The sequence below is a fragment of the Lontra canadensis genome, unplaced genomic scaffold (genome assembly GCF_010015895.1).
Source record: "Lontra canadensis isolate GAN:19392208 unplaced genomic scaffold, GSC_riverotter_1.0 scaffold26, whole genome shotgun sequence".
Taxonomy (NCBI): domain Eukaryota; kingdom Metazoa; phylum Chordata; class Mammalia; order Carnivora; family Mustelidae; genus Lontra; species Lontra canadensis.
Genome location: NW_022631020.1, coordinates 206,004 through 232,682, shown reverse-complemented (window position 1 = coordinate 232,682; position 26,679 = coordinate 206,004). Strand labels below are relative to the sequence as shown.

General features: G+C 41.6%; 1 protein-coding gene and 1 long non-coding RNA gene across 2 annotated transcripts in view; one reads left to right on the top strand and one right to left on the bottom strand.

Moving 5' to 3' along the window:
- Positions 1-6,007: 6,007 nt before the first annotated feature.
- LOC116871530 lies at positions 6,008-19,241 on the bottom strand. The gene is made up of 3 exons (XR_004383416.1): positions 19,104-19,241; positions 7,747-7,749; positions 6,008-6,036 (listed from the first exon to the last, which is right to left on the bottom strand). It is a non-coding gene; the product is annotated as an uncharacterized LOC116871530 (long non-coding RNA).
- Positions 19,242-25,071: 5,830 nt separating this feature from the next.
- Positions 25,072-26,679, top strand: part of TM9SF2 (transmembrane 9 superfamily member 2) — a 58,943-nt gene continuing 57,335 nt past the window's right edge. The window contains exon 1 of the mRNA XM_032864079.1: positions 25,072-25,390. Within this exon, the coding sequence (XP_032719970.1) occupies positions 25,220-25,390 (171 nt within the window). The 5' untranslated portion in view covers positions 25,072-25,219. The remainder of the gene's footprint in view (positions 25,391-26,679) is intronic.

The following is a 26,679-nucleotide window of genomic DNA, read 5'->3' as shown; positions in this document are numbered from 1 at the left end:
CCATACCCTAAATCAATGGTCTCTATACTTTCCCCTGTCTTTCTTTCAAGCTGGCAAAGTAATAAAGAAAAATAAGAGAGGGCTTGATAACACTAGGTATACAAACACTTCTTGTTGCTAAGGCTTTCAAATTCTTTTTTTTAATGGAACACAGTATTATCCCATGCTTAGCTTGCTGTGGGTAATTTAGCAACAGGATTTACCTAACAGAGCGGTTTTTACTTGATCTAATTTTAGATAATTACCTCTCTTTTCCCATCTTGTTTCCCCAGTACTTCTGCTGGTCCTGGTTTGTCACACACAATTTACCTAGGTTCTCCCACTTGTAAGGCAGGGGATAGCACAGCTCAATTTCCTTCATCAAATTTCAAGCATGAACTAACAGTAAATGTGTAAAATAAAGAATCCCACACCAGCCATAAAAACTTACCCACAAACAGGTGGAGAATGGAAAAAATTCAAATAAAACAAAAAACGAACAAAATCTGAACCAGAATGCATAAGTCAACAAAAGATTTCATGAAACCGAACAAACACTAACATTACTGACAGCTGGATATCGAATCTGAGTCATTACACAAATAGGGCACCCTACTTAACGTTCACCAAGTACTGGGGGTTTTCATTCAAAGGCTGTTTTCCTGGGACCGGGTTTGCTAATGTCGTAATAAAGTTAGTCCCTGGAAATAAGGAAGGAAGTCAGCTATCTCCTCAGCAACTACCCTCAGTTTCTGGAAAAACACTTCTTTTTTTTTTTTTTTTTAAGATTTTATTTATTTATTTGACAGACAGAGATCACAAGCAGGCAGAGAGGCGGGCAGAGAGAGAGGAGGAAGCAGGCTCCCCGCTGAGCGGAGAGCCCGATGCGGGGCTCGATGCGGGGCTCGATGCGGGGCTCGATGCGGGGCTCGATGCGGGGCTCGATGCGGGGCTCGATCCCAGGACCCTGGGATCATGACCTGAGCTGAAGGCAGAGGCTTTAATCCACTGAGCCACCCAGGCGCCCCTGGAAAAGCACTTCTTTTTCCCCCTTACAGAATCTTTCATCTTTTTGTCTGAGCGCATTTAAAAATGCTTTACCTTAAATAAAGATGTCTGTTTCCAAATATTCCTTATGGGGAATAGAGGAACAGTGTCTTTCCTTCAGGGCCTCCTCGGTGCCAGGCGTTGAATAGGTGCCTTTTGGGTTGTTTCCCATGGAAATTCGGGCAAATCACATATGGAAAACTGTCCCCAGAGCTGTCCCCAGAGGCTGCACAGCACTGGCTCCCTGAGCAGGCAGTGTTAAAGCTTCCCTGCTTTTTATCACATGCTATCACAAAGTTTTTGTGAGGACCAAATTAAGAAGGGCAGTTCAGGTCAGGGGGGCGGTGCGGAGCAGGAGAGGGGCTGGCGGGGTGCAGAAGGCTACCTTCTACTTTATTTTTTTTTTTTTAAGATTTATTTATATATTCGAGAGCGAGAGCATGGTGGGGGTGGGGGTGGGGGCGGAGGGAGAGAGAAACCCAAGCAAACTCCCCGCCCAGCACCGCACTCGCCCCTGCACAGGCTCGATCTCACTACCCCGAGATCAGACCCCAGGAGAAACTCAGAGTCGGTCGCAGGACATACTCAGCCACGGAGGTGCCCCCTCACCTTCTGCTTTAGATGTTTTTAACATCATGCGTTAGATTTGAAGCAATCCACTCTTCAGTAATAACTTTTCCTTTACACGTAGTGTGCTAAAGTGGCTCGAGTCTGGAACGTGTTGTGTTAAGTAGAACGGTAGAACTCACTGCACGTTCAATGATTCATCTCAAACCTAATGAAAAAATACTGAAAATTTTTGAAAAATGTTTTTGAAAATACTGAAAAAATAATGAAAAATTTTCATCTGAAAAATCCCTTTTTAAATCCATTGATTCATTTTTAGAGCAGTTTTAGGGTGACAGAAAAAATGAACCACAAGTACCCAGCATCCTTGCATATCCCTCACCTCCCCATACACCCCTTCCCTGTTATGAACACCCTGTATTGGTGTGGTCCATTTCGTACCATGGATGAGCCGGCGTTGATACATTATGATTAGCGGAAGTCTGTAGTTCACATTAGTTCCACTCTTGGTATTACACACTCTGCGGGTTTTAACAAATGTATGACAGGTTCCTCCCATGATGGTATCATACAGAATTCAGAATTGTTTCACTGCCCTAAAAGTCCCCTGTCTTCCACCTGTTGATCCCTCTCTCCCTCCCCACCAAAGAAAGACGTGGGAACCACTGCCAATAATTCTGTCTAAACCCTCACCAGGCTCCTCTGAGCTCTTTCTTGACTGTGAAGACTGGAACAAACACTAATGTAGTCGCTAACGGCTCATGACAGCATCCCAAGGATCACCCTAGCCCCCCTTAAAGTACCTGCCTGAGAAAATTCAAGGCTCCCTAAAGAATTGACTGTTTCAGCCAACATCTGAAGATAGGGGCCCTAGCCCCTGTCCTCTGTGGGAGGGTAGGAGCCTACCTTCCACAAACTCCAGTTAGCAAACCCAGATGGGTTTTATATGGATTAACTCCCCCATTCTCGTTTTTTGTAATTTTTCACTTCGTACTCTTCCTTCCCTCCCCCTCCTTCTCTCCCTAAAATGCCAGCCACCTCTGCACAGATTAAGGTTGAGTTCAGTCCACTCTAGTTTCGCTTCCCCTTTGCAATTGTTCGAAATCTGTCCTTACCACTGGAGCTAGCACCCAGCCTTGTTTATCTTTGATATGGCTGATCTTTTTACTGTCTTTAAAGTTTTTGCTTTTTCTAGAATGTCCTGTAGTTGGAATCATACAGGATGGTGACTTTTTAGATTGGCTTCTTTCACTTAGCCATGTTTGAGTTTCCTCCATGTCTTCATGGCTTGATGGCTCATTTCTTTTTATCATTACATAGTCTTAATGTATGACAGTTTATTTCTCTGTTCACCTATTGTAGGACATTCTGGCTATTTCTAAGTTTTGACAACTCAGAATAAAGCTACTATTGACATTTGCATGCAGGTGTTTGTGTGGGCAAAAGTTTTCTGGAAATGTGGTGTTTGGTTTGGTTTTCTACCCAGTATACAGTCTTAAGTCATCTACAAACTTTCAGAATAAGGACCCTTAATGAACTGGAGAATGTAACATACACAATGCCCAATTAACTCGGCTATTCTCCTCTACATTTGACTTTAGAGAGAACAAATATATAAGGAAAAAAGCTATTAGAAACTTGTTTTATAAAAACCCCACAGCTTATATGTTATTCTGGGATTGTTGCCATTTATACTTGCCATTATATCTGGATCTGTATCTACATCTGTTTAATGGGCCTCCTAACTAATACTGTCCAGTTTTGAGAAAACCTTGAATGCTTACCTTGACCACAGAGCTCTACTAAAGAGCTTGCTTGGTACCATTCGGTGTCACAGCACACTGGGACCCTGGCCACACTGGTTAGACCATTATGAGGGGCCTAGTCCAACAGCAGGAGGTAGCTTTGGAGGTGGCCTTGACTCAGCAGAGACAAGGTAATGGGTATCTTTCATTTGGCCTACAAAAAAATACTCCCTTCTTCTGAAAAAAACATGGCTTCAGACCATGTGGCTCATATTTAGCAAGAATTGTGACCATAGCAATGGGGGGGGGGGGAAACCATGTTGGACCAATCACAAGCTTTGTCCTGAAATATTTTAATTTAGAATTGTGAGTCTAAGATTCATTTTCTCTCTGAAGATAGAAACGTAGATCTCTGGAGACATCCATCATCATGTTCCCTGCCCCGTGCCAGTAAACTCTGAAAGAGAAGTAGAGCTGTGATGTAGAAGTAGAGGACAGAGTCAAGGTGGTCTTCCAGGCGCCGATTCCCACTGCTCCTGAGACCCCTGTGTGTCCTGCATTTGTACAATAATATCCCCTTTTAAACTCTTTTGATCTAGGTTTGTGTTATCAGCTGAATCATGTCCACCCAAAATTCACATGTTGAAGCCCAAAGCCCTGGAACTTCAGAACGTGGGCTTATTTGGAAATAGGGTCCTTGCAGATATAATTAGTTAAGATGACATCATTAGGATGGGCCGGGCCCTAATCAAATACAACTGGTATCCTTATAAAAATTCAGTCACAGACTGAATTTATAGAGTGAACACCGTATGAACATGAAGACAGCCAATGAGAAGCCAAGGAGAATAGTCTGGAACCAACCCTTTCTTGGCAGCCTTCAGAAAGAACCAACCCTGTCTCCATCTTGATCTAGGACTCCTAGACTCTGTAACTACAAGATATTAAATTTCTGTTATTTAAGCAACCCGGTTTGAGAATGCTTTGTAACAGGACCACTGGAAAATTTACAGAGTTTATGGCATGTGACCAAGAATTCTGACCATCATAAGCATCCTCTCATGGACAGTGAGGGATAAATCACTTTGGTCTTCTCTTAGGGAATGAAGGTTCAGTGAGTTGACTGAGCAGTCATAGCAGGAGCACTAGATGTGGAGACACTGATAATTATCCACAAGAACAGGGCCCTAACCTAGGGGACTACAGACTCTCAACTTTCGTGTCTTCCGAATTACTATCTGATGACTTGAGTACTGTTATAATTTCCTTTGAAGCCAGCTATATTTAATATGGAAACACTTGTGCTCACTCTGTACTATTACCTGAGCTACTTTGAATGTGCCCTTGTTCCTTGCAACCTGGAAGATCTTGAATCCGTAAAACCAATACTACATTTTTTAACTGAAATTTTTATTGAGATAGTGATCGATTTACGTTAGAAGTAACCGAGAGATCCAATATCTACTCAACCAGGTTCAGTGGTAGTATGTAGCAAAATTAGAGTGTAATATTCCCACCAGTATTTGGCATAGGCACAATCCACCCATCTTCTTCAATTTTGTTTTACTTATGCTCCTGTGGGTATTTAGTTCACGATTTTATCACCTGTGTGTGTTCATGTACCCACCCACAGTCAAGATTTTGAACAGCAACAGATTCTTTTGGTAAAGTTTTCCAGCAGTAACGATAGAAACAAATACGGTTTTTGGTAAAGCCCAGTTTAACATAAAACCCAATAAAACAGATCCATTGTATCCCAACTGGCCCATTTGCTTCCTATACTTCCTATACGTTCTCTTATAACATTATTAACCTTTTCTATAGTTGTGTGTTATTCCCACTAACTTCCATTCTCCACAAGGGCAAGAACTCTGTCTCGCTTGGTTACCATTGTCTTCCAAACTCCCAGAGGCAGCCACTTTCAACTTTCCTAATTATTTTATCTGGTATTTATGCCCAAATTTCTAAACAATATGTTTATGATGAATTAACTCTTTTTTTCTAGTGAGATGGTATCAATTGGCTTCTATCATGATCAATCAGTATTATTCTTTCTTATATCATTATAAACACATACACTTCACAATCCTCCCATTATAACAGTTTGCATTGCTTAAATTAATATATGGACTCTACATTAGGACAATATAAGTTTTCCTTCCTGTTGAACCACATGAGCATTGTAATAAATTCCTTTACTACAAAACTGATTGTTCTCAAATTAACAACTAAATTATCTCTCCATCTGCTTAGTTTTCTATGTCCCTATGTTAATTTTTCTTCCAAACTCCAATAGTCCTACACATAGAAATCATTTCTCTAACTTTTTATTTTTTTCCAAATTTTTATTAAATTATAGTTAATTAACATATACTGTAATATTGGTTTCAGGAGTAGAATTCAGTGATTCATCACTTACTTCTAATACCCAGTGCTCACCACAAGTGCCCTCCTTAATGCCCATCACCCATGTAGCCCCTCCCCCACCTAGGTTTCTTCTTTTTTTTTTTTTTTTTAAAGATTTTATTTATTTATTTGACAGTGAGAGATCACAAGTAGAGAGGCAGGCAGAGAGAGAGGGGGAAGCAGGCTCCCCGCTGAGCAGAGAGAACCCGATGCGGGGCTCGATCCCAGGACCCTGAGACCATGACCTGAGCCGAAGGCAGAGGCTTTAACCCACTGAGCCACCCAGGTGCCCCTAGGTTTCTTCTTTTAAAATTCCTTTATCCTCTTGTTCCAATCTGGAATGAAAGACGGCTCTTTGTGCTTACTGCACAGTGCTTCCTGTTGTTTTGATTGTTCTGAGAAGTCATTTCCCTGTTAGTCTGTATCACGTGTCCTACTTTCATATCTTTTTTCTTTCCTGGCTTACTCCCTCATTTTATACAGGACACATTCCAGGAGCTTCTTAAGAAAAGGTACCACGCAAGTGGTAAAAATTTTGAAGCCCTAAATGTCATTGTTTATTTTCGTACTTGATAGTTTAGCTGGGAATGGAATTCTAGAGGTACACATGCCATCTCTGTTTCCTAATCCTTTGTTTCTGTCAGTAATCAAGTACCAAATTTATTTTTCAAAGGGGTATAAATCATTCAAACCACTGTCTATTTCTGGCTTTTGTTCCCCTCAAACTCTTGAAATTCTCATTTCCCCTGGCTTCCATAACCTTGTCCTCTCCTGGTTTGCTATTGCTTGGGCTTTTCCTGTTTCTCCTCACCTTTTATCCACGTACCCCTTCAATTTCAGTTTTCCTCACAGTCACAGGCTTCTTTATGATTATGCTAGGCTCCTGAGAGAAATAAGCCAATAGTAACAAAGGCTGGAAATAAGAGAGGCTTCAAAACATTGAAGTGTTTTTCTCTCTCTTATAAATGAAGTGCAGTGGGAGTGCAACTAGTACCAATATGGCCCTCCAAATGTCCTCAAGGACCCAAGCTTCTGTCTTTCTGCTCTGCAATCCCAGAACTGCTGACAGTGCTCTAGGCATCATGTCTACTTTTCAGGAAGATAAGAGGAAGGACTGAGGGAAGAAAAAGCGTATCTGCCGTAGCTTCCTCCTTTTAGGGAGGTTTTGTTTGTTGAGTTCCCATCCAACTTTGGGACTCAGGGCAAATTTAGTCACACGGCCACCCCTAGCTATAAAGAAACTTAGGAAATAAATCCTTTTACTAGGTATAGTGTCACCTGGATATAGAAGAGAAATCAATCGGTTATTTACTGGGCATGTAGTCATCTCTGCCATGGCTAGTATAGCTCATGCCCTTGGCTTTGACTCTGGTTCAGCATCTGTACCCCTTCCTTTGGTGACAACACCTCAGTTCTCCCTCTGCCATTGCCTGAAGTCCTGGCAGAACTCCCAATCAGGATGCCTCTATGTTCTCTTGGCCAAAGAGTAAATACCTGATAAGATAGGTCAATCACCTCCTCTCTTCCTGTAACTTGACTCTTGAGTAGAGTATCAAGAAGACTGGAACTGACAGAAAGAGATTCAAACAACGTCCTCAAAAGATTCTCCATTAGATGCATGAAATAGTTCTGATTTCTATCAGTATTTTCTTTCAATTCTTTGAGCTGCCTCCATCCTTCTGATAAATTCACACTTTCTTCCTTAAGTTAGAATCAGCTTCTGCGGCTTGCCATCAAAGCATCTTACTTGCTACCACTCTGCCTCTCCCATCTCCACTCTCAAGGCCTCTGCATGCACACCTCCAGAAGGCACCATTCATACTGCATTCTATTGAGCTGTGAATGGTGCCCTTGACATGGTATAAGAAATTACCCTATCATGTCAATTTGTTCTCTATCCCACTGCTAGAGTTAGCTTTCTGATGAACATGTAATGACATTCTGCTTCATTCCTTGGAAATCTCCAATGGCTCCCTAATATAATAAAGAATAAAAGCCAAACAGACTTCAACACACTTTGTAATATGGTTCCTATTGGTTTTCTTAGCACTACCATCTACTACATGTTCCTCCCTTTCACAGCATCTTGCACCCAATGCTGGGCATACTGGACAAGCCATATTTCAATATATTCAGTGTTCTTGAACTCCTGTGCCTGGTCCAGTGTGGGAATCTCTTTCCTTTTTCTCTCAGTACCTCAGTGGTCAACATCTTAACCACTGTTGACATTCTACTGTCACTGACCTCCTAGGTCTTCTGGTCAGAATGTATCACTTCATCTTCAATGACCACTATACTATGTGTCCCTGATTACTATACTTCCCATGTCTTGTCTGTAATTATAATCCTTTTTTTTTTGAGAGAGAGAGAGAAAGAGAGAGTGTGTGTGTGAGCAGGGGAGAGGGGCAGAGGGAGAGAGAGAATCTCAAGCAGGCTCCACAAGTGCTGAGCCCTATGCAAGGCTTGATCTCATGACCCTAACATCACGACCTGAGCAAAAACCAAGTGTCAGACACTTAACCAACTGAGCCACTCCAGTTATAGTCTTAATTAGACGTCTCTTTCCTCCTTTTATCATGAGCCCCTAAAAGACATTGACTATCCTATTTGCTTGGTGTACCCCATTGCTTCCCTGTAGAGCTCCTCACTCAATTCATGTTTTCCATTCAACAGAATGGAAACCTTTAAAATTGGACAGAAAGTAGTTCAGGGAGCTGGAGAGACTCACTTTGGGGAATTTTAGGGAAGTGATTCTTCTGAGCTGGCTTTGTCCTCTTCTGTTAGTCCACCATACAATCTCTCTCTTAAACTCTGTGCCTGCAGCTCCACTGAGGCTCCGAGTGCTTATTCAGCTTTATTATGCCAACACAACCAGCAAGAAAATCTTCATCTTCATGTAAATTTCCTTTAGTTTATTACTAATGAGCACCACGCAAAGAACCTGAAGGAACGAATTAATTAAATGAATAAATCCATTAGGAAAGAACATTTTTCTACAAACATGTTTTCTTCAAATATTGAATGACCAATCACCATTTTTGGAATTCTGTTTTTTGAGAGATATTGAGTATACATGTGATTTAAGTAATATCTTGGACAACAATATCTTAAGTTTTTAATAAAGGGAAATGTACAATTGTGTACATATAAAAGAGGGTCACATTAATTATTCTATTACTTATTTTCTTATTAAAACATGTCAGACTATATGCAGAATAAAAAAATAATAGAATTTAAGGGCAATCATCAAGGAGTCTAATTTTTTTTTTAAGATTTTATTTATTTATTTGACAGAGAGATTACAAGTAAGCAGAGAGGCAGGCAGAGAGAGAGGGGGAAGCAGGCTCCCCACTGAGCAGAGAGCCCAATGCAGGGCTCAATCCCAGGACCCCGAGACCATGACCTGAGTTGAAGGCACAAGCTTCAACCCACTGAGACACCCAGGTGCCCCAGGAGTCTCATTTTCTTACTTAGAAATTCTGAATACTTAAAAGAGGGATATATTTGATAACTGTGGTATTTTATTTTAGTGGCTTGTTCCCTCCCTGATAGAACATTTGTCCCTGTAACTTCTGTGAACTTCGGTTGCTTTTGACCTAACATGGTGACTCATTTTCTTGTACTGAAGCACATACTGTAATTTCCTAATAAAAGGTCATTATATTATCTGTTATGGTCCCCTTGAAACATCCTCATTCTTGATTCTCCTGCAGAAGAATTCCTTAATGATGGTGAGAAGGAAGGAGGGAGGGAAGGAAAAAGGGAAGGAGGAAGAGAAGAAAGAGCCTCCTGCTTCCTTTCTGCTGTTAGTGATCACTGAACCAGATTCAGAAGTGAGTGTCTCAAAAAACTAAACAGTGACTCCACTCTAGCCTTTTCTTATTCTTTTTAAAAATACTTTTTGTAGGTCTCTTCTATGGCTGGTTTAATGGAAAACTCAATTATCTGTTTCTGCATTCAATCTGTTGCAGTATCTGGGGTTTTTGTAATTATTATCGAAGTATAGTTGACACACAGTGTTACATTAGTTTCGGTTGTACAAACAGTGACTCATCCACGGTATAGGCTGTCACACCAGGAGCTCACCACAAACTGCCATCTGTCACCATATAACGCAATTACAATACCATTGACTATCTTCCCTGTGCTGTTCCCCTTTCAGCTTTTTCTTAAGATTCACTCTTTCATTCAGTCTTCTCTTTCCTGTGGGAGTTATTAATATCATATACAACATCTCTTTTTCCTCTGTGATGTCCCTCCAGGCAGGCCTTGGACCATTCGTCATTATGCTAATCCTCTAAAACCTCCTCGACTCCCCAGCTCTGATTTTCTGGTCCTGGTAGTCCTGGTTCTCCTCCTCAGACTGTGTCCTCTGTGCCCCAGTCATAGGAACCCTCCAAAAACCTTCCCCAGCTACTCTGGTTACAACCTCCTCTCAGCTCCTCAGTAATGAGTAATTTGTCACCCTGAATTATCACCGTTTTTTTGTCTGGCTTCCTCCTTGAACAGGAAGCCCCTCAGGAACAGGAACCTTTGAAATCCACCCTCAGTGGGGAGTTGATGAAGCCTACCTTTCTTTTCATTTTCTATCCAGGAAAATGTTGCCACCTTCCTCTTGAGCGGACACACGGGTTCAGTTAGGCTCTTTCTCAAAAGGCCTCACCTGGCGTCTCATCGCCCGTTAGATGAGCTCTAGACACTCATGTGGTTGTGGATGATTCAGAACTCTTTCCTTCTACCCTCGTCCCCAGCTTGCTCTCCTGTCTCCATAAGCTGTCCACCATCTGTTCTCCTCTAGATCTCATCTCTTTTCTTCTGTCACGTAGTTACTTTGTTCCTGGGTTTTTAAGATTTTATTTATTTATGTGAGAGGCAGGTGAGAGAGAGAGCATGCGTGGAGGGGTGGGAGGGGGAGGGCAGAGGGATAGGGAGAAGCAGGCTCCCCATAGAGCGGGGGGCCCAATGCGGGACTCGATCCCAGGACCCCAAGATCATGACCCAAGCTAAAGACAAATGCTTAACCACCTGAGCCACCCAGGCATCCCCGTTTCTGAATATTCTAACACTTCACATTCACTCAACAGTAAAAGCAGAAATAACGCAATCTGGGAACTGTTTGAGTATTACTAGGCCATCAAATCCTATCGTATAATTGCTCTAAGCTTCTTTTCCCAGCTATGAAACCACCTCCCCTGTTCAGTGCTGTTCGAATCCTGGTTCCTTCTTTTGGTGTTTCATATAGTCCTCTGGACTTCCATAGTTAAGGAAAGAATGGAAGACAACCCTCATTCCTCTCAAATTCATCTGTCTTTAACTCCTTTAGAACATCTGCTCTTATGAAATGACAAAACAGTGAATTTATCCATCTTTCTCTCCCCGCCAAAAGGATCCTAAGATTTAATTTTAAAGTATACAGATAATATAATATGTAAACATTTCAATAGCTCCAGACAAATTTAAAGTGCCCCACTTCCAGTCTTCACTATTGTCAGCAGGCTGGCATGAAGCCTTCGAGACATTTCCTATGCATGTACATATATGTTTGGGCAGCTGTGGAAACAGATAACATTTTTGGTTTTGTTTGAGCTGCAGAACTATTCATGGGAGTCAAGGCCAAACCCTTAAGAAATTACAACATGTCTGTTCTAGCCTTTTGTAATATCCGTGCCCCGTGTTGTATAGCACTCAAGGCAGCCAGTTGCTCACCATCAAACTGCCAAGCAAAAGCACAGTGCTTGATAGTCACTGTGGATTTTCAAGAAACGAGTTGTCCTGGCGGATGCGTGTAGCCTCACTTCCCGCTGGTAGCTGCGGCGGGCAGAGATGAGGGAGGCTGGGCCCCCCACGAAGTGGTTGGAAGTGTTGGTTGCCACAGTCCGCTAGGGGTCTGCTCTCAGAGCCGGTTCTCCTGTCAGGATCTCAGACATCTGTCATGGAGGGGGCAAATAATGGGTAAGTAGGCCAAATGCCTACCTGGAACTTCGTGTAAGTTTTTTGCTCTAGATTTTTGGATAAAGCCACTGAAAAATTTCACCTAGCGTAACTTTGGTTAGTGTCATAAAGCAAAATCATATAAGCCAAGTGCTGTTGGAACAACTTGGTTTCCTGATGCTTCTTAGTTGGTAAAAAAAAAAAATCTGATCTGTTTATAAGACAAACCAAAATGATGAGAACAAGAAGCAAATACTTGATCTATAGTATTGCATCATTACCCCTACATTTTCCATTTCACAAGAAAGTCTGGCTACATGCCATGAAGTGGAATCTGTTGGTTAATGGATGCTAATGGGAGACCTAATGGTACAGCAGAAGGCCAGGACACCTTGTGCTGTGGTCCGTGGCAAAGCACAAGATTTGTGGAGTGAAGACAGCACTGCCAGTTCTCTCATAAGTAAAAGATACATCTTATCCAAAAGATATTTTTCCCAATAACTCAGTGAAGTTTCTTTGCCCTCCAAAGGCTGAACCAATAGGAAATAATGGCCGGCATCACTCAAGTTTTCCTATAACAAGATTTACATATATGTTACCTATTTAAAGAAAATCTCTTCATAAATGAAACATCTGTTCATTACTTTTAAAACTGGAAATATGCCATAATCAAGAGGGAGGAAATCACCTGTGTTTGCCTGCATGGAAATAAACCATGGTAAAATTTGTGTGTGTGTAGATCAATGGAACAGGATAAAGAAACCAGAAATGGACCCTCAACTCCATGGTCAACAAATCTTCGACAAAGCAGGAAATAATATCCAATGGAGAAAAGACAGTCCCACTTCAACACATGGTGTTGGGAAAATTGGACAGCACATGCAGAAGAATGAAACTGGACCATTTTCTTACACCATATGCAAACATAAACTCAAAATGGATGAAAGACCCAAATGTGAGACAGGAATCCATCAAAATCCTAGAACAGAACACAGGCAGCAACCTCTGTGAGCTCGGCTACAGTGTTCTGGCTAAACATGTCCCTGAAGGCAAGGGGAACAAAGGCGAAAATGAGCTATTGGGACTTCATCAAGATAAAAAGCTTTTGTACAGTCAGTAAGACCAAAGGTAACCTACAGAATGGGGAATATATTTGCAAATGTTTTATCAGTTAAAGTGTTAGTGTCAAAAATCTATAAGGAACTTATCAAACTCAACACCCAAAAAATAATAATCCAGTCAAGAAATGGGCAAAAGACATTAACAGATATTTCTCCAAAGATAACAAACAAATGGCCAATAGACACATGAAAAAATGCTCAACGTCACTCAGCATCAGGAAAACACCAATCAAAACCACAATGAGATATACCTCACACCGGTCAGAATGGCCAAAATTAACAAATCAGGAAATAACAAATGTTGGCAAGGATGCAGAGAAAGGATAACCGTCTTATGCACTGGTGGGAATGCAAGCTGGTGCAGCCACTCTGGAAAACAGTATGGAGGTTCCTCAAAGATGTTAAAACTGGAGCTACGCTATGACCCAGCAATTACACTACTAGGTAATTACCCCAGAGATATAAATGTAGTGATCTGAAGGGGTACCTCCCCAAAGTTTGTAGCAGCAATGTCCACAATAGCCAAACTATGGAAAGAGCCCAGATGTCCATCGACAGATGAATCAATAAAGAAGATGTGGTACACACACACACACACACACACACACACACACACACACACACTGGAATATTACTCAACCATCAAAAAGAGAAATCTTGCATTTGCAACAATGTGGATAGAACTAGAGGGTATTATGCTAAGCGAAACAAGCCAATCAGAGAAAGACAATTATCCTATAATTTCATTCATATGTGGAATTTAAGAAACAAAACAGGAGCATAGAGGAAAGGAGGGAAAAAATAAGACAAGATGAAATCAGAGAGGGAGACAAACCAAAAGAGACTCTTAAACATAGGAAACTATGGGTTGCTGAGGGGAAGGAGGTGGGGGATGGGGTAACTGGGTTATGGACATTAAGGAGGGCACATGATATAATGAGCACTGGGTATTATTTACAAATGATGAATCACTGAACTCTACCTCCGAAACTAATAATACACTATATGTTAATTAACTGAATGTAAATAAAATTAAATTAAATTTAAAAAATAAAATTAAGACCCCAATTGTGTCCTTTCATTCTTTTTTTCTATGTTTATATATTCCCATTTTTAAGCACTTCTTTCTATAAGTTTTAACACACATATAGATTTATGTTACACCCACCAAAATCAGGGTATACAACAGTTCTGTCACCACCCCCCAAATTCCTCTTGTTATCCCCTCATAGTCATATCTTCTTTTACCCCTACTCCCTGGCACTAGCAAACACTTTCCTGTCTCCATGGATTTGGGTTTTTTTAAACGTCATATAAACAGAATCAGAGAGTGTGTAATCCATTGAAATTGACTTTTTTCCATCAGTGTGTATGAAATTCATCCAAGGCGCGGTGTGTATCAATAGTTCATTACTTTTTATTGTGGAATATTCCACAATACTGTACAAATGTATCATGGTTTGTTTATACCTTTACAGGTGAAAAGGCACTTGGGCTGTCTCCCACCCTGGTCATTGTGAGTGGAGCTGCTATAAATATTTGTACACAAATGTTTATGTGAACCCAAGCTTTCATTTTTCTAGAGTTTAAATGCCTAGGAGCAAAGTTACTGGGTCTTAATGATAACTGTACCTTTACTTTGTAAGAAACTGCCGAACTGTTCTCTAGTTTGTTACATTGTACCTTGTTACATTCTCAACAGCAGTACCTGAGCCTGCCAGGTGCCCTATATCCTTGCCAGCATTTGTTATTGTCGCTGCATTCAATCTTAGACACCCTAATGGGACATAGTGGTATCTCAGCATGGCTTCAACTTGCGTTGTCTTATTGACTGATGATGTTAAACATACCGTCTTCATTTGCTGTCTGCATATCCTCTTAGATAAAGTGTCTGTTCACATCTTTCACCATTTAAAAAAATTTTTTTCTTACTGTTGAGTTTTGAGAGTTCTTTATATATTGAAATCAAGTCCTTTGTTAGCCAGACAATTTACAAATACTTTCTTCCCACTCGTAGTTTATCTTTGCATTCTTGTAACAATGGGTATACATGTTTAAAAACAAAACTGAAATTAGAAAATGCATGTTATTTTATAATGTATCTCTTTCATTTAGCAATGTATCTTAGACATTTTTCCATGTGATTAGTTCTTAGCATAATTCTAACGGCTGCTGACTCCTCCCTTGTGTGGATATAGAATCATAATATATTTAACAAACTCAACTGTTGAACACTGATGTTGTTTTCTATTTTTTACTGTTAAAAACATCCTTGGAGATAAATCTTTTCACACATTCTAAATATTTTCCTAGGACCGGATCCTGAGAAGTGGAATTGTTTTTTCAGATTATCCACATTTGCAAGGCTTTAAAAAAAATACGTAATGCCAAACTGTCCTCCAGAAAGGCTATTTAAGTCAAATCATCAGGGTATGAAATAACACTGGGTACTATTGTTGCTTTTTAAATGTGCTTCCTAGGTAGCTTTTAAAAAATATCTCATTGATTTTTAAAAATATACCCTTCTTGGGGCCCCTGGGTTGTGCAGTCAGTTAAGTGTCTGACCCTTGGTTTCTGCTTGGGTCCTGATCTTGGGGTGGTGAGATCAAGCCCCATGGCAGACTCCATGCTCAGCGTGGGGTTGGTTTGTGATTTTTCTCTCCCTCTCCCTTTCCTGATCCTGCTCTCTCTCTAAAAATAATTAATCTTTTTAAAATTGTCATTATTTCATTACAAATAGGGCTGAATATTTATTTAAGTGCCTTTTGCCATTTGCACATTTGTGTGTGTGTTTGTGTATGTGAATTCTCTTTGTGCCCTTTGTGTATTTTTGAGCACCTTCCTTGTTTCTGTTTTAAAGATCTTTGTGCGTTTTTATATACTAGAGGTTCATCTTTTTCTTATTATTCTATAATAACTCTTTATTGCAAATGTTTTCTCCCAGCATTTCATTTCAATCTTCCTCAATGGTGCGGGCCCCTCTTTTTTTTTTTTTTTTTAGATTTGATTTATTTATTTGACAGACAGAGATCACAAGTAGGCAGAGAAGCAGGCAGAGAGAGAGGGGAAAGCAGGCTCCCTGCTGAGCAGAGAGCCCGATGTGGGGCTCGATCCCAGGACCTGGGATCATGACCTGAGCCAAAGGCAGAGGCTTTAACCCACTGAGCCACCCAGGCACCCCTTGGTGTTGGGCCCCTCTTGAGGCCTCATGTGAATCTTTGTAAGTGAAAGATCTACTAGTGTAAGGGTTGCCAGATTTTGCAAAGGCACTAGGGGTGCCTGTGTGGCTCAGTCGGTTAAGCATCTGACCTTTTTTTTTTAAGATTTTATTTTATTTTTTAAGATTTTATTCAAGATTTTTTTAAGATTTTACTTTATTTTTTTTAAAGATTTACTTTAAGATTTTATTTTATTTTTTAAGATTTTATTTATTTAAAAGAGAGAGAACTTGCAAAAAGGGAGAGAGAGGGAGGGAGAAGCAGACTCCTCACTGAGCAGGAGCCCCATGTGGAACTCTGTCCCAGGATCCTGAGAGCAGGACCTGAGCTGAAGGCAGATGCTTAACCAACTGAGCCACCTAGGTGTCCCCTAAGTGTCTGACTCTTGACCTTAGGTCTTGATCTCAGGGTTGTGTGTTCAAGCCCCACCTTGGGCTGGCTATATGCTGGGTGTGAAACCTACTTAATAAACAAACAAACAACAAATAGTTTTTAATAATTATGCTTGAAAATATTATTCTTTGTTTATCTGAAATGTAAATGTAACTGGGTATCCTGTATCTTATCTGGCAACCCAGCCAAGACCACAACTGCAGGGTGGTATGGCTGAATTGACTGGTTCCAAACCCAGCACATTCAGTGAAAATTGAACATTTAAAGGCCAAAAGTGCCTTTAAAAGTCCTTTAAAGGGACACCTGAGTGGCTCAGTAGGTTAGGCATCTGCCTTCAGCTCAGGTCATGATCCCAGGGTCCTGGGATGGAGCCCTGTGATGGCTTCCTTCTCAGCAGGGGAGTCTGCTTCACCCTCCACCCCTCCCTCTCCCCCTGCCTGTGCTCTCTCTCAGTCTCTCAAATAAATAAATAAAATCTTAAAAATAAAATAAAAGGGCACCTGGGTGGCTCAGTCGTTCATCGTCTGCCTTGGGCTCAGGTCATGATCCCAGAGTTCTGGGATCGAGCCCCGCATCGGGCTCTCTGCTCAGCAGGGAGCCTGCTTCTCCCTCTGCTACTCCCCCTGCTTGTGTTCCCTCTCACTGTCTCTCTCTCTGTCAAATAAATAAATAAAATCTTTTAAAAAATAATAATAATAAAATAAAATAAAGTCCTTTAAGAAGCTTTCAAAGATCAGCCCCTATGAAGTTCTGTGTTCCATCTTATATTATAATTCATTTATTTATCTTTTTTTTTAGAGTTGGGGGGAGGGGCAGAGGGAGAGAGAGAATCTCAGCAGTGAGCTTGGGAGCCCAACACCCGGCTCCATCTCACGACTCTGAGATCACGACCTGAGCCTAAACCAAGAGTTGGACTTAACTGACTCAGCCACCCAGGCACGCCCCTTATAAGGTAATTCTTTTGCTCAGTGAAGTTAAGATCCTCTCAGAACTGTAGGAAAGTCCCTAGGCAGATATCTGGTCATTCAAACCACTTCACTCCGTGTAAATAGGTATGAGAGGAAAAAGGTGAGGAAGTTCAAGTGTTCCTATTTGCCTACAAGGTTTTTCTGGTTTATATCAGTTTCTAAGATGTTTAACAAGTATTTATTTGTGGTTGTAATTCAGATATAGTAGCGAATTTCATCTCACATGAGCATTATGTTCTAAAATTAGCTCTCAAGGAAAACATGACCAGGCGGTGACTCCATCGAATTATTTTTATACAGTCACCCTTGGGTCCATGCTCCCCAACTCCCTTCGTCCAAATTGTATGTTCAATAAACATTCTGACCCCAAATTACTCAAATATTTTTCTTCTGGGGGAACATGTATATTTTGGCCCATTCAGCAGCTACTTAAGGGTAATCATGGTGATGGGCCTTACAATGCCTGTGACGCAATCATGTGCTGTTTTAGGCACCCTTTGTCTTTATTTCTTTTTATGGATGTTTTTCTAAAAACTTTGCCCAACATTTTATTTTAGTGAAATATATCTACTGATATTCAGAAGTTTCAAACCAATCATTAGCCAGGAGTCCAAAGCAAAAATATATGGAAAGATATATTCATTTTTCAGAAACAATTCATGAATGACATTCAAATCTCATGTATTTCTAGCATATTTGAAACATTGCCAAGAAATAAAAAATGTGTAATCCTAGCCTAAGTTCATTTTGAATAGGATTTGGCTCGTAATAAAAGGTTCTGTCGGGGCACCTGGGTGGCTCAGTGGGTTAAAGCCTCTGCCTTCAGCTCAGGTTGTGATCCCAGGGGGATCGAGCCCTGCATGGGGCTCTCTGCTCAGCAGGGAGCCTGCTTCCCCCCTCTCTCTGCCTGCCTCCCTGCCTGCTTGTCATTGCTGTCAAATAAATAAAATCTTTAAAAAAAAAAAAGGTTCTGTCCTATCGTCTGCATTTTCTTCCATATATTTCTATTGCTATAGCATACATATAATATTCAATGTATTTCTATGAATATATATACATATAACACACACATATATATATATATATATATATATATACACACACACACATATATAAAGGTTCACTCAGATTGTTCTTTTACATATTAGGTACATTGCTTTTGTTGGCTAATACCACCTAAGCACATGAATTTTCTCTTTATGTGCTAATTTCCAAGTCAGCATATTATAAAGGAATCACATGGCTCTATTCATTTTGCTGGGGTCTCTAGGAAATCACGTTCACTTTTGAATAGATTGGCTAGTCCAGGTATAACTCAAACATTTATAAATAAATATACATACAAAAATACACATACATAAATATATATGTACACATATACATATACATATATGCAAATATGTGTGTGTGTGTGTGTGTATATATATATATATATATTTAAACCCTTTATTGTGGAAAACTTCAAATGCATAAAAGTGGAGAAAATGGATGGTATACTCACCCTCCTGGGTCCAATGCCCAACTTCAATGATTACCAACTTTTTCACAATGACATATATTTTAATTAACTTTTTTGGAAGCACAAAATACATACAAAAAAGTACACAGATCACAGGTGTACAGCTGTCTGAATTATTACAAAGTCACTGCATCCAGGTAACTACCACATGGATTAAAGATACAGAACATTATCAGTGTTGGAGGAGTCCTCACTACATGCCCTACTACTCTCTACCTCTTTAAAGCTCTTAAAAGGTAACCACTATACTGATCTCTAACATTATAGATTACTTGTGCCTATTTTTGAACTTTATATAAATGGAATCCTGCAATTGTTCTCATTCTCTGTTTCACTTAATATGTTCATGAGATGAATACGTTACTGTTTTTATTTATTTTTTATTTTTTAAAAGATTTTATTTATTTATTTGACAGAGAGAGAGACAGTGAGAGAGGGAACAAAAGCAGGGGTAGTGGAAGAAGGAGAAGCAGGCTTGTCACAGAGCAGTGAGCCCGATGTGGTGCTTGATCCCAGGACTCTGGGATCAGGACTAAGCCAAAGGCAGACGCTTAATAACTGAGCCATCCAGGCGCCCCACATGTTACTATTTTTAATAGTAATTTGCTTTCATCACTGTGTAATACTCTAAGGTAGAACTATATTATATCTATCCATAACACTGTAGATAAACATTAGAGCAAACATGTCTTTTGGTGAATGTAAGTAGGCAGTTAGGTCTAGAAGTGAAATTTCTGGGCAATAGAGTACGTGTATCAAACAATTTCCCACCAATTTACACTCTCTCTGACAGTGTATGTGCCTTCCAGTTGTACCACATCCTTGTCAACATTTGATGTTGTCAGTCTTTAAATTTTAGCTCTTGTGCTCTGTAGCTGTATCTCACTGAAGTTTTACTTTGCTGTTTTCTCATAAGTAATGAGATCAAACATGTTTTCATTTTTGTTGAGCACTGACTACTCTTAAGACATTCTTTCTCTTGCCCATTTTTCTACTTAGATGTCTTTGAAAAACTGATTTATAAGAATTCTTGTATTGTGGATAGGAACGCTTTGTTGGTTTTATGCACAGCAAACATTGCTAAACTGTATTCGAAAGATGCAGGTTCCTGAAAGAAGGCAAATACATATAAAGTACTAATATTGTTGTTCACTTGTAAGATGAAGGATGAACCATTTTAGAATATCTAGTGATACAGAGGAGTGAATAGCTAGTTAGTTACCCAGACAAGTGGATGGCATTATTTTGGTGAGAACAGCAGCCCCTGACATGAATATCTGGCCTGGTACTTACAGCTAGGCCTTGAGTATAAACAATTTCACAGAACATGAACATCAGACAAGGCCACTTTGAATATCATCAAGACAAAACACAACCCCTCTGTAATTATGTCTAAAGAACAGATAAAACCTAAACATTAGCCAAACCACAAAATGACCAAACATTCCCTGTACTCTGGCTAAGAATAGTGACTGCTGTTTCTTTACCAATTACAGCTTTAGCCTCAGTCTAGCCTGCTAACCTTCTAGATAGGGCTCATTAAGATATCCAGCCTTAAGAATTACCCCTGCTTCGTGGCAACATCCAATCCAGAGCAAAGCTCCACTTCTGTAAACACTCCTCCAAGTCACCCAACACGAGCTCCTGTCCTACAAGGAGTCCCTTTCTAATATTCTCCTACTGAGATGTCCCATGGTTCTCCATGATGTGCATCCTCCCTCCCTGCATTGAATAATAAATCTGACTAGTAATGAACCCAACCACTGGTGTGTTCCTGATGGCCTTTGGATGGAGGGCATTGACACTGGGGATTTCAGGACAACCTAGCACCCTGAGACAGGTACTTGTTGGGACACTAAAAACATACCTATCTCTGGAATGAATTTACATTAGCCACAGACACAGAAATGGATGGGTAAATAAAATTGTTTTTTTAAAAACCCAGAGAGGACAGAAAAGACAAATTTATAGAGAGAGAATTGTGGTTGCCTACAGCTGTGTGTGGAAAGGGAGACTAAATGTTAAAGGTCATCTTGCTGGGGGATGGTCTAAATCTGTATTATGGTGATGATGGCATAACGCAGTAAATTTGCTAAAAATTATTTAATTGTACACTTAAACTGAGTGAATTACATGGTATGTAAATTACACCTCAATAAAGTTGTTAAAAGAAAACAACAGGAATCCCACAGAACAGCTACTTGAATCCAGCAAACATTCTCTCTCTGTAAGCAAACTACATGGCAAGCTACATTGTAAGTGGAAAGTTAGTTGCTGGGCATAAATTCAAAATAGAATTAGCTACATGATTAGAATATGCGTCTGTGTATCACAGAGACACGCTACCACCCATGTTGTAGATGTGGAGGCTTTGGGCCAGGCCATTATTGTCTTCCCAGAGTTCCCAGAGTTGGTGGTGTTTGCCTCTGTGGGTTTCATTTTCCCAAGTTCTGGGAATATGGCTGAGTTCTGGCTGAATAATCCCTCTTCTGGTTGCAACTCCTCTTTTAGTTTATAAATCAAGTCTTGTCCTGGGAACCATTCTTTCATCTTAAAATTTAGGATTTCTTACACCTTGACTCTGAACTACCACGAACTGCCTTTAGAGCCTATGATTTAGGGCCAGTTCTATTTCCTAGTTGCTGTATTTAGACCGGGGAAGGGGACCATGGATGGTTTCCTTTTTGTCTCTTGGACTACCACAGTTTTACATGAGACACTAAAGAACAACGAGGTTATTTTTTATCTTCTGGAAAATCCTGGAAGCCCATTCTTTTACAGGCATACGATCAGCAGACTACAGCTGTCTTTCCTGCAACTTGACGGACATGGGATCGCCAGATAAAATGATGCATGTCCCACGTAATATCTGGGATGTACATGCACTAAAAAAACTGTTCACTGTTAATCTGAAGTGAAAATTTAACTAGGCATCCTGTACTTTTATTTGCGAGTAAATATGCATAGAAGCCGTAGGAAACGCAGAACAGGCTATCTAAATTATTTTGGCAGAGAGGAGTGGAAAAACCAAATGTCAGATTTTTAAGAGCCTAAAACGGGAGTAATCAAATCCTATCTGTCTCAGAGGAAAGGAGAAAATCATATCCTTCAAGTTTTACAGCTGAGTCTGAAGTACTAGTACTTCGAGAAAGGAAGCGTCACACAAGGATGATGAAAGGAAAACTTAATAATTTCCTTCTAGTTTGGAACTGGAATCCCCAGAATTTCTGCACGACAGAGTCCAAGGAAGAGTTACCCGGAAAGCAGGTACTCCATTCTGCAGCCCGGACGAGAGGGTGGGGCGATCGCCCTAAGCCACGCCCCGAGCACCGCGCTGACACCCGAGGCAGGTAACCAAGGGAACCCCGGGTAAAGGCGTTTCCGGGAGAGGCCGGAGCCGGAAATAAGGGGTCCGCTCCTCCCCGCGGCCGAGCCCCGCCCCCTACCCTCCCACAGGGCCGGGCCGCGAGGGATGACGTGTCTGAACTCTGGAGGCGGAAGCAGGGAGGAGGTCGCCGAGGTAGGAGGGGAGGAACCTCATGCCGGTCTTGCGCATGCGCCTTCCGCGCTCTGGTCAGACAGGTTTGCGACTGGAGTCCGGAGACCATATATCTAGGAAGACTCCACTTCTCCGGGTTTTCGGTGATGCTGAGTTACGGGGGTTAAAGAGGCGGCGGGGTTTGGAGCAAGGGAGGTTGGGGACCTTGAAGCCCCAGACTACTGAGGTCGCAGCCTCAATGAGTAGCTGATTGGCTGTGGGCAGTCAGCCCCCTTTGTTCTATAAAAGGTTAAATGCATCTGGGAAAACTTAGGTTTATTTCAGCTCTGAAAGTCTGCGATTGTAAATTCAGATTTAGAATTTCTGTGGTCGGCCAATTCTAGTCCTGTAGTGCTTTCCAGGTACTTGCTCCTCTGATCTCCTTTATGGGCCATACGCTGCTCTAGGCTCTGGGGATGTAGAGATGTAGGACGGAGAAGCAAAGTCCTTACTCCCACAGAGTTTACATAAAAACCGGGAGTGAGACTGTAAACATAACCACATTAATTCCAGGTAGTGACAAGCAGCGTGGAGTGTCGGGTTTAAGCAGAATGGTTTTGAGGGACTTAAAGATTTTATAAAGATCACTCTTGGCAAGAGTGGAAATTGAAAGGCAGTAAGTAGTTCAGGAGATCTAAGATTTTGGCTTGGACTAGAGTGCGGCTGGAAAGGAGTTAGTCTTGTTCAGCGCCCAGCGAGCCGAACTTGTTGGTCTGTAGGTTGAGAGTGAGAGGAGACATTTAGATTATCTTCCAGGTTTGGGTTCTTGGGCAAGGGGCAGCAGTGCCGTTTCCTGAGATGGGGAAAACTGGGCAAAGAAGGGTTGGCGGTGGGCAGTGAGATAGTGAAGGCCAAGGAAAAATAAAAGATAGTTAACAAAAATTTTTTTTCCTTCCCTCTCCTTTATAAATGGAGACCATCTGCTTCTTCTTATGTTGGAAATTTCTGTAACTTCAAGTACAGAATAAACCCTTCTCCCTAGGTCAAAGTGGATGTTCAACAGATTAATGTTAATTAAATTGCTGAAGGAAGAGGGTTCAGAGAGGAAGAATGGCCACACTCATGCCCTTTCTAGCTTGGCTTTTGTTGTAAAAATGGCTGCGATTTCTCTGCGCCAAGCAGTGTGCTGAGCACTTAACAAACTTTTTTTTTTTTTTTTTTTTTAATTTTCACAACCTTAAGAAGACGGACTTTCTTTCCCCTCCCTCTTCTTTCCAGTTCTACTACCGCGGACTTGATTAATTTGCTCGAGGTCATATTAACTAGATAGTAGTTGCAAGTATTTTATCCTTCATTGTTCTGATTACCCCACAGTACGGAAGAGTGGTTCTTAACCTTTTTTGTAGAGTCATAGATCCCTTTGAAAATTCAATGAGCGTTGTAAACTCCAGGGGAGGAAACGTGCAAACACCCACAAGAATTTAGATAGAATTGCATGGGGCTCCACTTTCCTTAATTACTCGTTTAGCAAATTTGCCCACTCTTGAGCAGGAAGTACTCCCAGGTTTTGATTCCTTGCTGTATAGTCCAAGTGGATGCATTTTTACAAAGTATTCTTTCTAAAGCTCCACTGAATTGACTTTATGCCATCAAAAGCAAGTTACTCCTTGAAAAGCACTCGGGAAATTCACTCACACTAACATAAATACAAATGCCTAAGTGCACGTACAAACACGGTCGTCGCGTCATTTCAATAAGGAAAGTGGCAGAAACTTGCTCAAAGGGGACCATACCAGATTGGTATTTCACGAGAACTGCTTTCGTCACTGAACCCTTGCCTGTCTTCCTTTGCAAAGAAATGTCAACGTTATATTTCCGCTTGCCTACTCCCGCTTTTCTCCCCACCCCACTTTCACTCATCCTCAAAGAGATCTTGTTTATTCTGTGCAATCACCATGTCGCTCAAGAATGTCCCATGGTGGGACGCCTGGGTGGCTCAGTTGGTTAAGCCGCTGCCTTCGGCTCAGGTCGTGATCCCAGGGTCCTGGGATCGAGTCCTACATCGGGCTCCTTGCTCAGCGGGGAGCCTGCTTCTCTCTCTGCCTCTGCCTGCCTCTCTGCCTGCTTGTGTTCTCCCTCCCTCTCTCTCTCTGACAAATAAATAAATAAAATCTTAAAAAAAAAAAAAAAAGAATGTCCCATGGTATCCAATACTTGGAACCCATCCGTGAAAGCACCTGAGTATTTGATACTTTCTGGCTAGTTCTTTCCCCTTTTTTTTCCGTATCCTGATCCCAACCAGGTGTCTCCCGAACTTCCCGTCGCCGACGCCGCTTCCATCAGCAGGTACTTTGTGGAACACCAACTCTGTAACAAGGGTCGAAGTGCTGCGGGCAGTGTGGGGAGGAAACCTCACGGTTGTTATGAAAACCTGAACCAAAGAGACAAGCTGGGGGCGCCAGCCTGGCGGTGGGATGCTCTCCGAAGCCCTTAGGGAACTCTAGATCGAATTTGGAACCCGACCGCGAACGCGGAAGCAGGCAACCACCTAGTCGGCCGGCTGAAAACCTGGAAAGTGGATTTCCTCCACGCTCCCTCCCGGAAACTCCTCCCGGGGCTAGCGGCCCCTCTCACTGAGCATGTGCAGGCGGCTTTGCGCATGCTCTGTCGAGCTCCGCTTCGGTTTCTGTTGCGGGACCCGCGGTGTCTCCTAGCGCAACCGGAACTGTCCGTGGCTGAGCCGTCCTTCCTCAGCTGCCGCGGTCTTGTAGTCGTCTCCAAGGCTCCCCGTCCCTCCTTCCCTCTTCAGCCCCTCGGCTCGGCTGCCCTTTCCCCGAAACAGCAGTCATGAGCGCGAGGCTGCCGGCGTTGTCGCAACCTCGGTGGCCGGGGCCGCTGCTGCTGGTGCTGCTCCTGCTGGAGGCGGCCCCAGGCCCGCGTCCGGGCGCCGCCTTCTACCTCCCCGGCCTGGCGCCGGTCAACTTCTGCGAAGAAGAAAAAAAGAGTGACGAGTGTAAGGTGGGTGAGGCCTGGCGGACCTTGAGTGCTCTAACCGAAGGGGAGCCTCCGCTTACACAGGGAGCTGAGGTCCGAGAGGAAGGGGGCGTAGCTGGGGTAGGTCTGGTGTCCCTAGAAGTGCTTGGGTTCGGCCCGGCCGTGAGTCGGAGGTTCTGGAACGGCCTTTGAGGATAGATTCTGCGGGACTCGGTGGGCCTCAGGCTCGCCTCCCGTCTAGAGGTCTGTATTTAGATACGAAGCAAAATACGAGCAGCTGTATTTAGTTTGCCTGGAAACAGGGACTTTGTATGTATGGCTCTCTGTTGGAGTTGGGTGCATGCAGGTCAGCAAGCATTAACGGGTGCGTGTTCGCTCACAGCCCTGTGTCACGCACTCCGAGAAGTGGACTACCAGGTCTTCCAGTTACTTTTTATTTAATTGCTTCTCGTCCTATTCTACTTTCTTGGAACTCCTGGTTGGTTCTGAGAGTTTGTTTCTTTCTAGGACATTGGTATTTTAGCTTAACGCTTAGCAGTTCGTTCCCTATTTGTGAATTATAACACCCAGAACCGCATAAACTGCATTGGTTAAAAAAGAAAGAAAGAAAGAAAGAAAGAAAGAAAGAAAGAAAGAAGAAAGAAAAATTGCTGTAATAGTTGAGATCGTTAATTTCTATCTTTTAAGTTAAGATTTTTTTTTTTAACATGCAAAAAATGCACAAGATCCCACCGGGTTAGTTTTTCAGAGAGTGTTTTAAACACTTAAAAAGAGCAGATGACAGGAGAAACGCGTTTTCTTCCTAGGGCAAATTTTGAAAACTTTGATCTCTTAAAATCTTTACACGCAAGGTTTTCAGTTTAACTGCTAGTGAAGAGTCATAAGTCATTTGCTTTTAGCTTATTCGATACAGAGCATCATAATTTACGTAATTTTAAGTTGCTAACACTTAGCATTGGGGCGTGAGGATCTCTTTGAAACCATTAATAATTTTAACAATTCAAATAATCGTTCGGCAAACTTTTACAGTCTATAAATAGGCTTATTTACTAAGTTTGATTTATTTTTAAAGGCTGGTGTTTATTTTATTACTGCTAGCTTTACTGTAGCTATGAATTTCAAGCTTATTTTAGGGCATTAAATAAGCTATTAAATTTTTCATAGCATTTTACAGTTTGTTTTAAAATCTTGGATCTCTCAAAATGTCTAAGGATCTTTAAGGTTTACTCAAGTCCGCAGTTACCACTTGCATACTGTAACTCTCATACCCTGCAGTGCAAGAAGCTTTCACTCTTTGAGAGATATGATTGAAA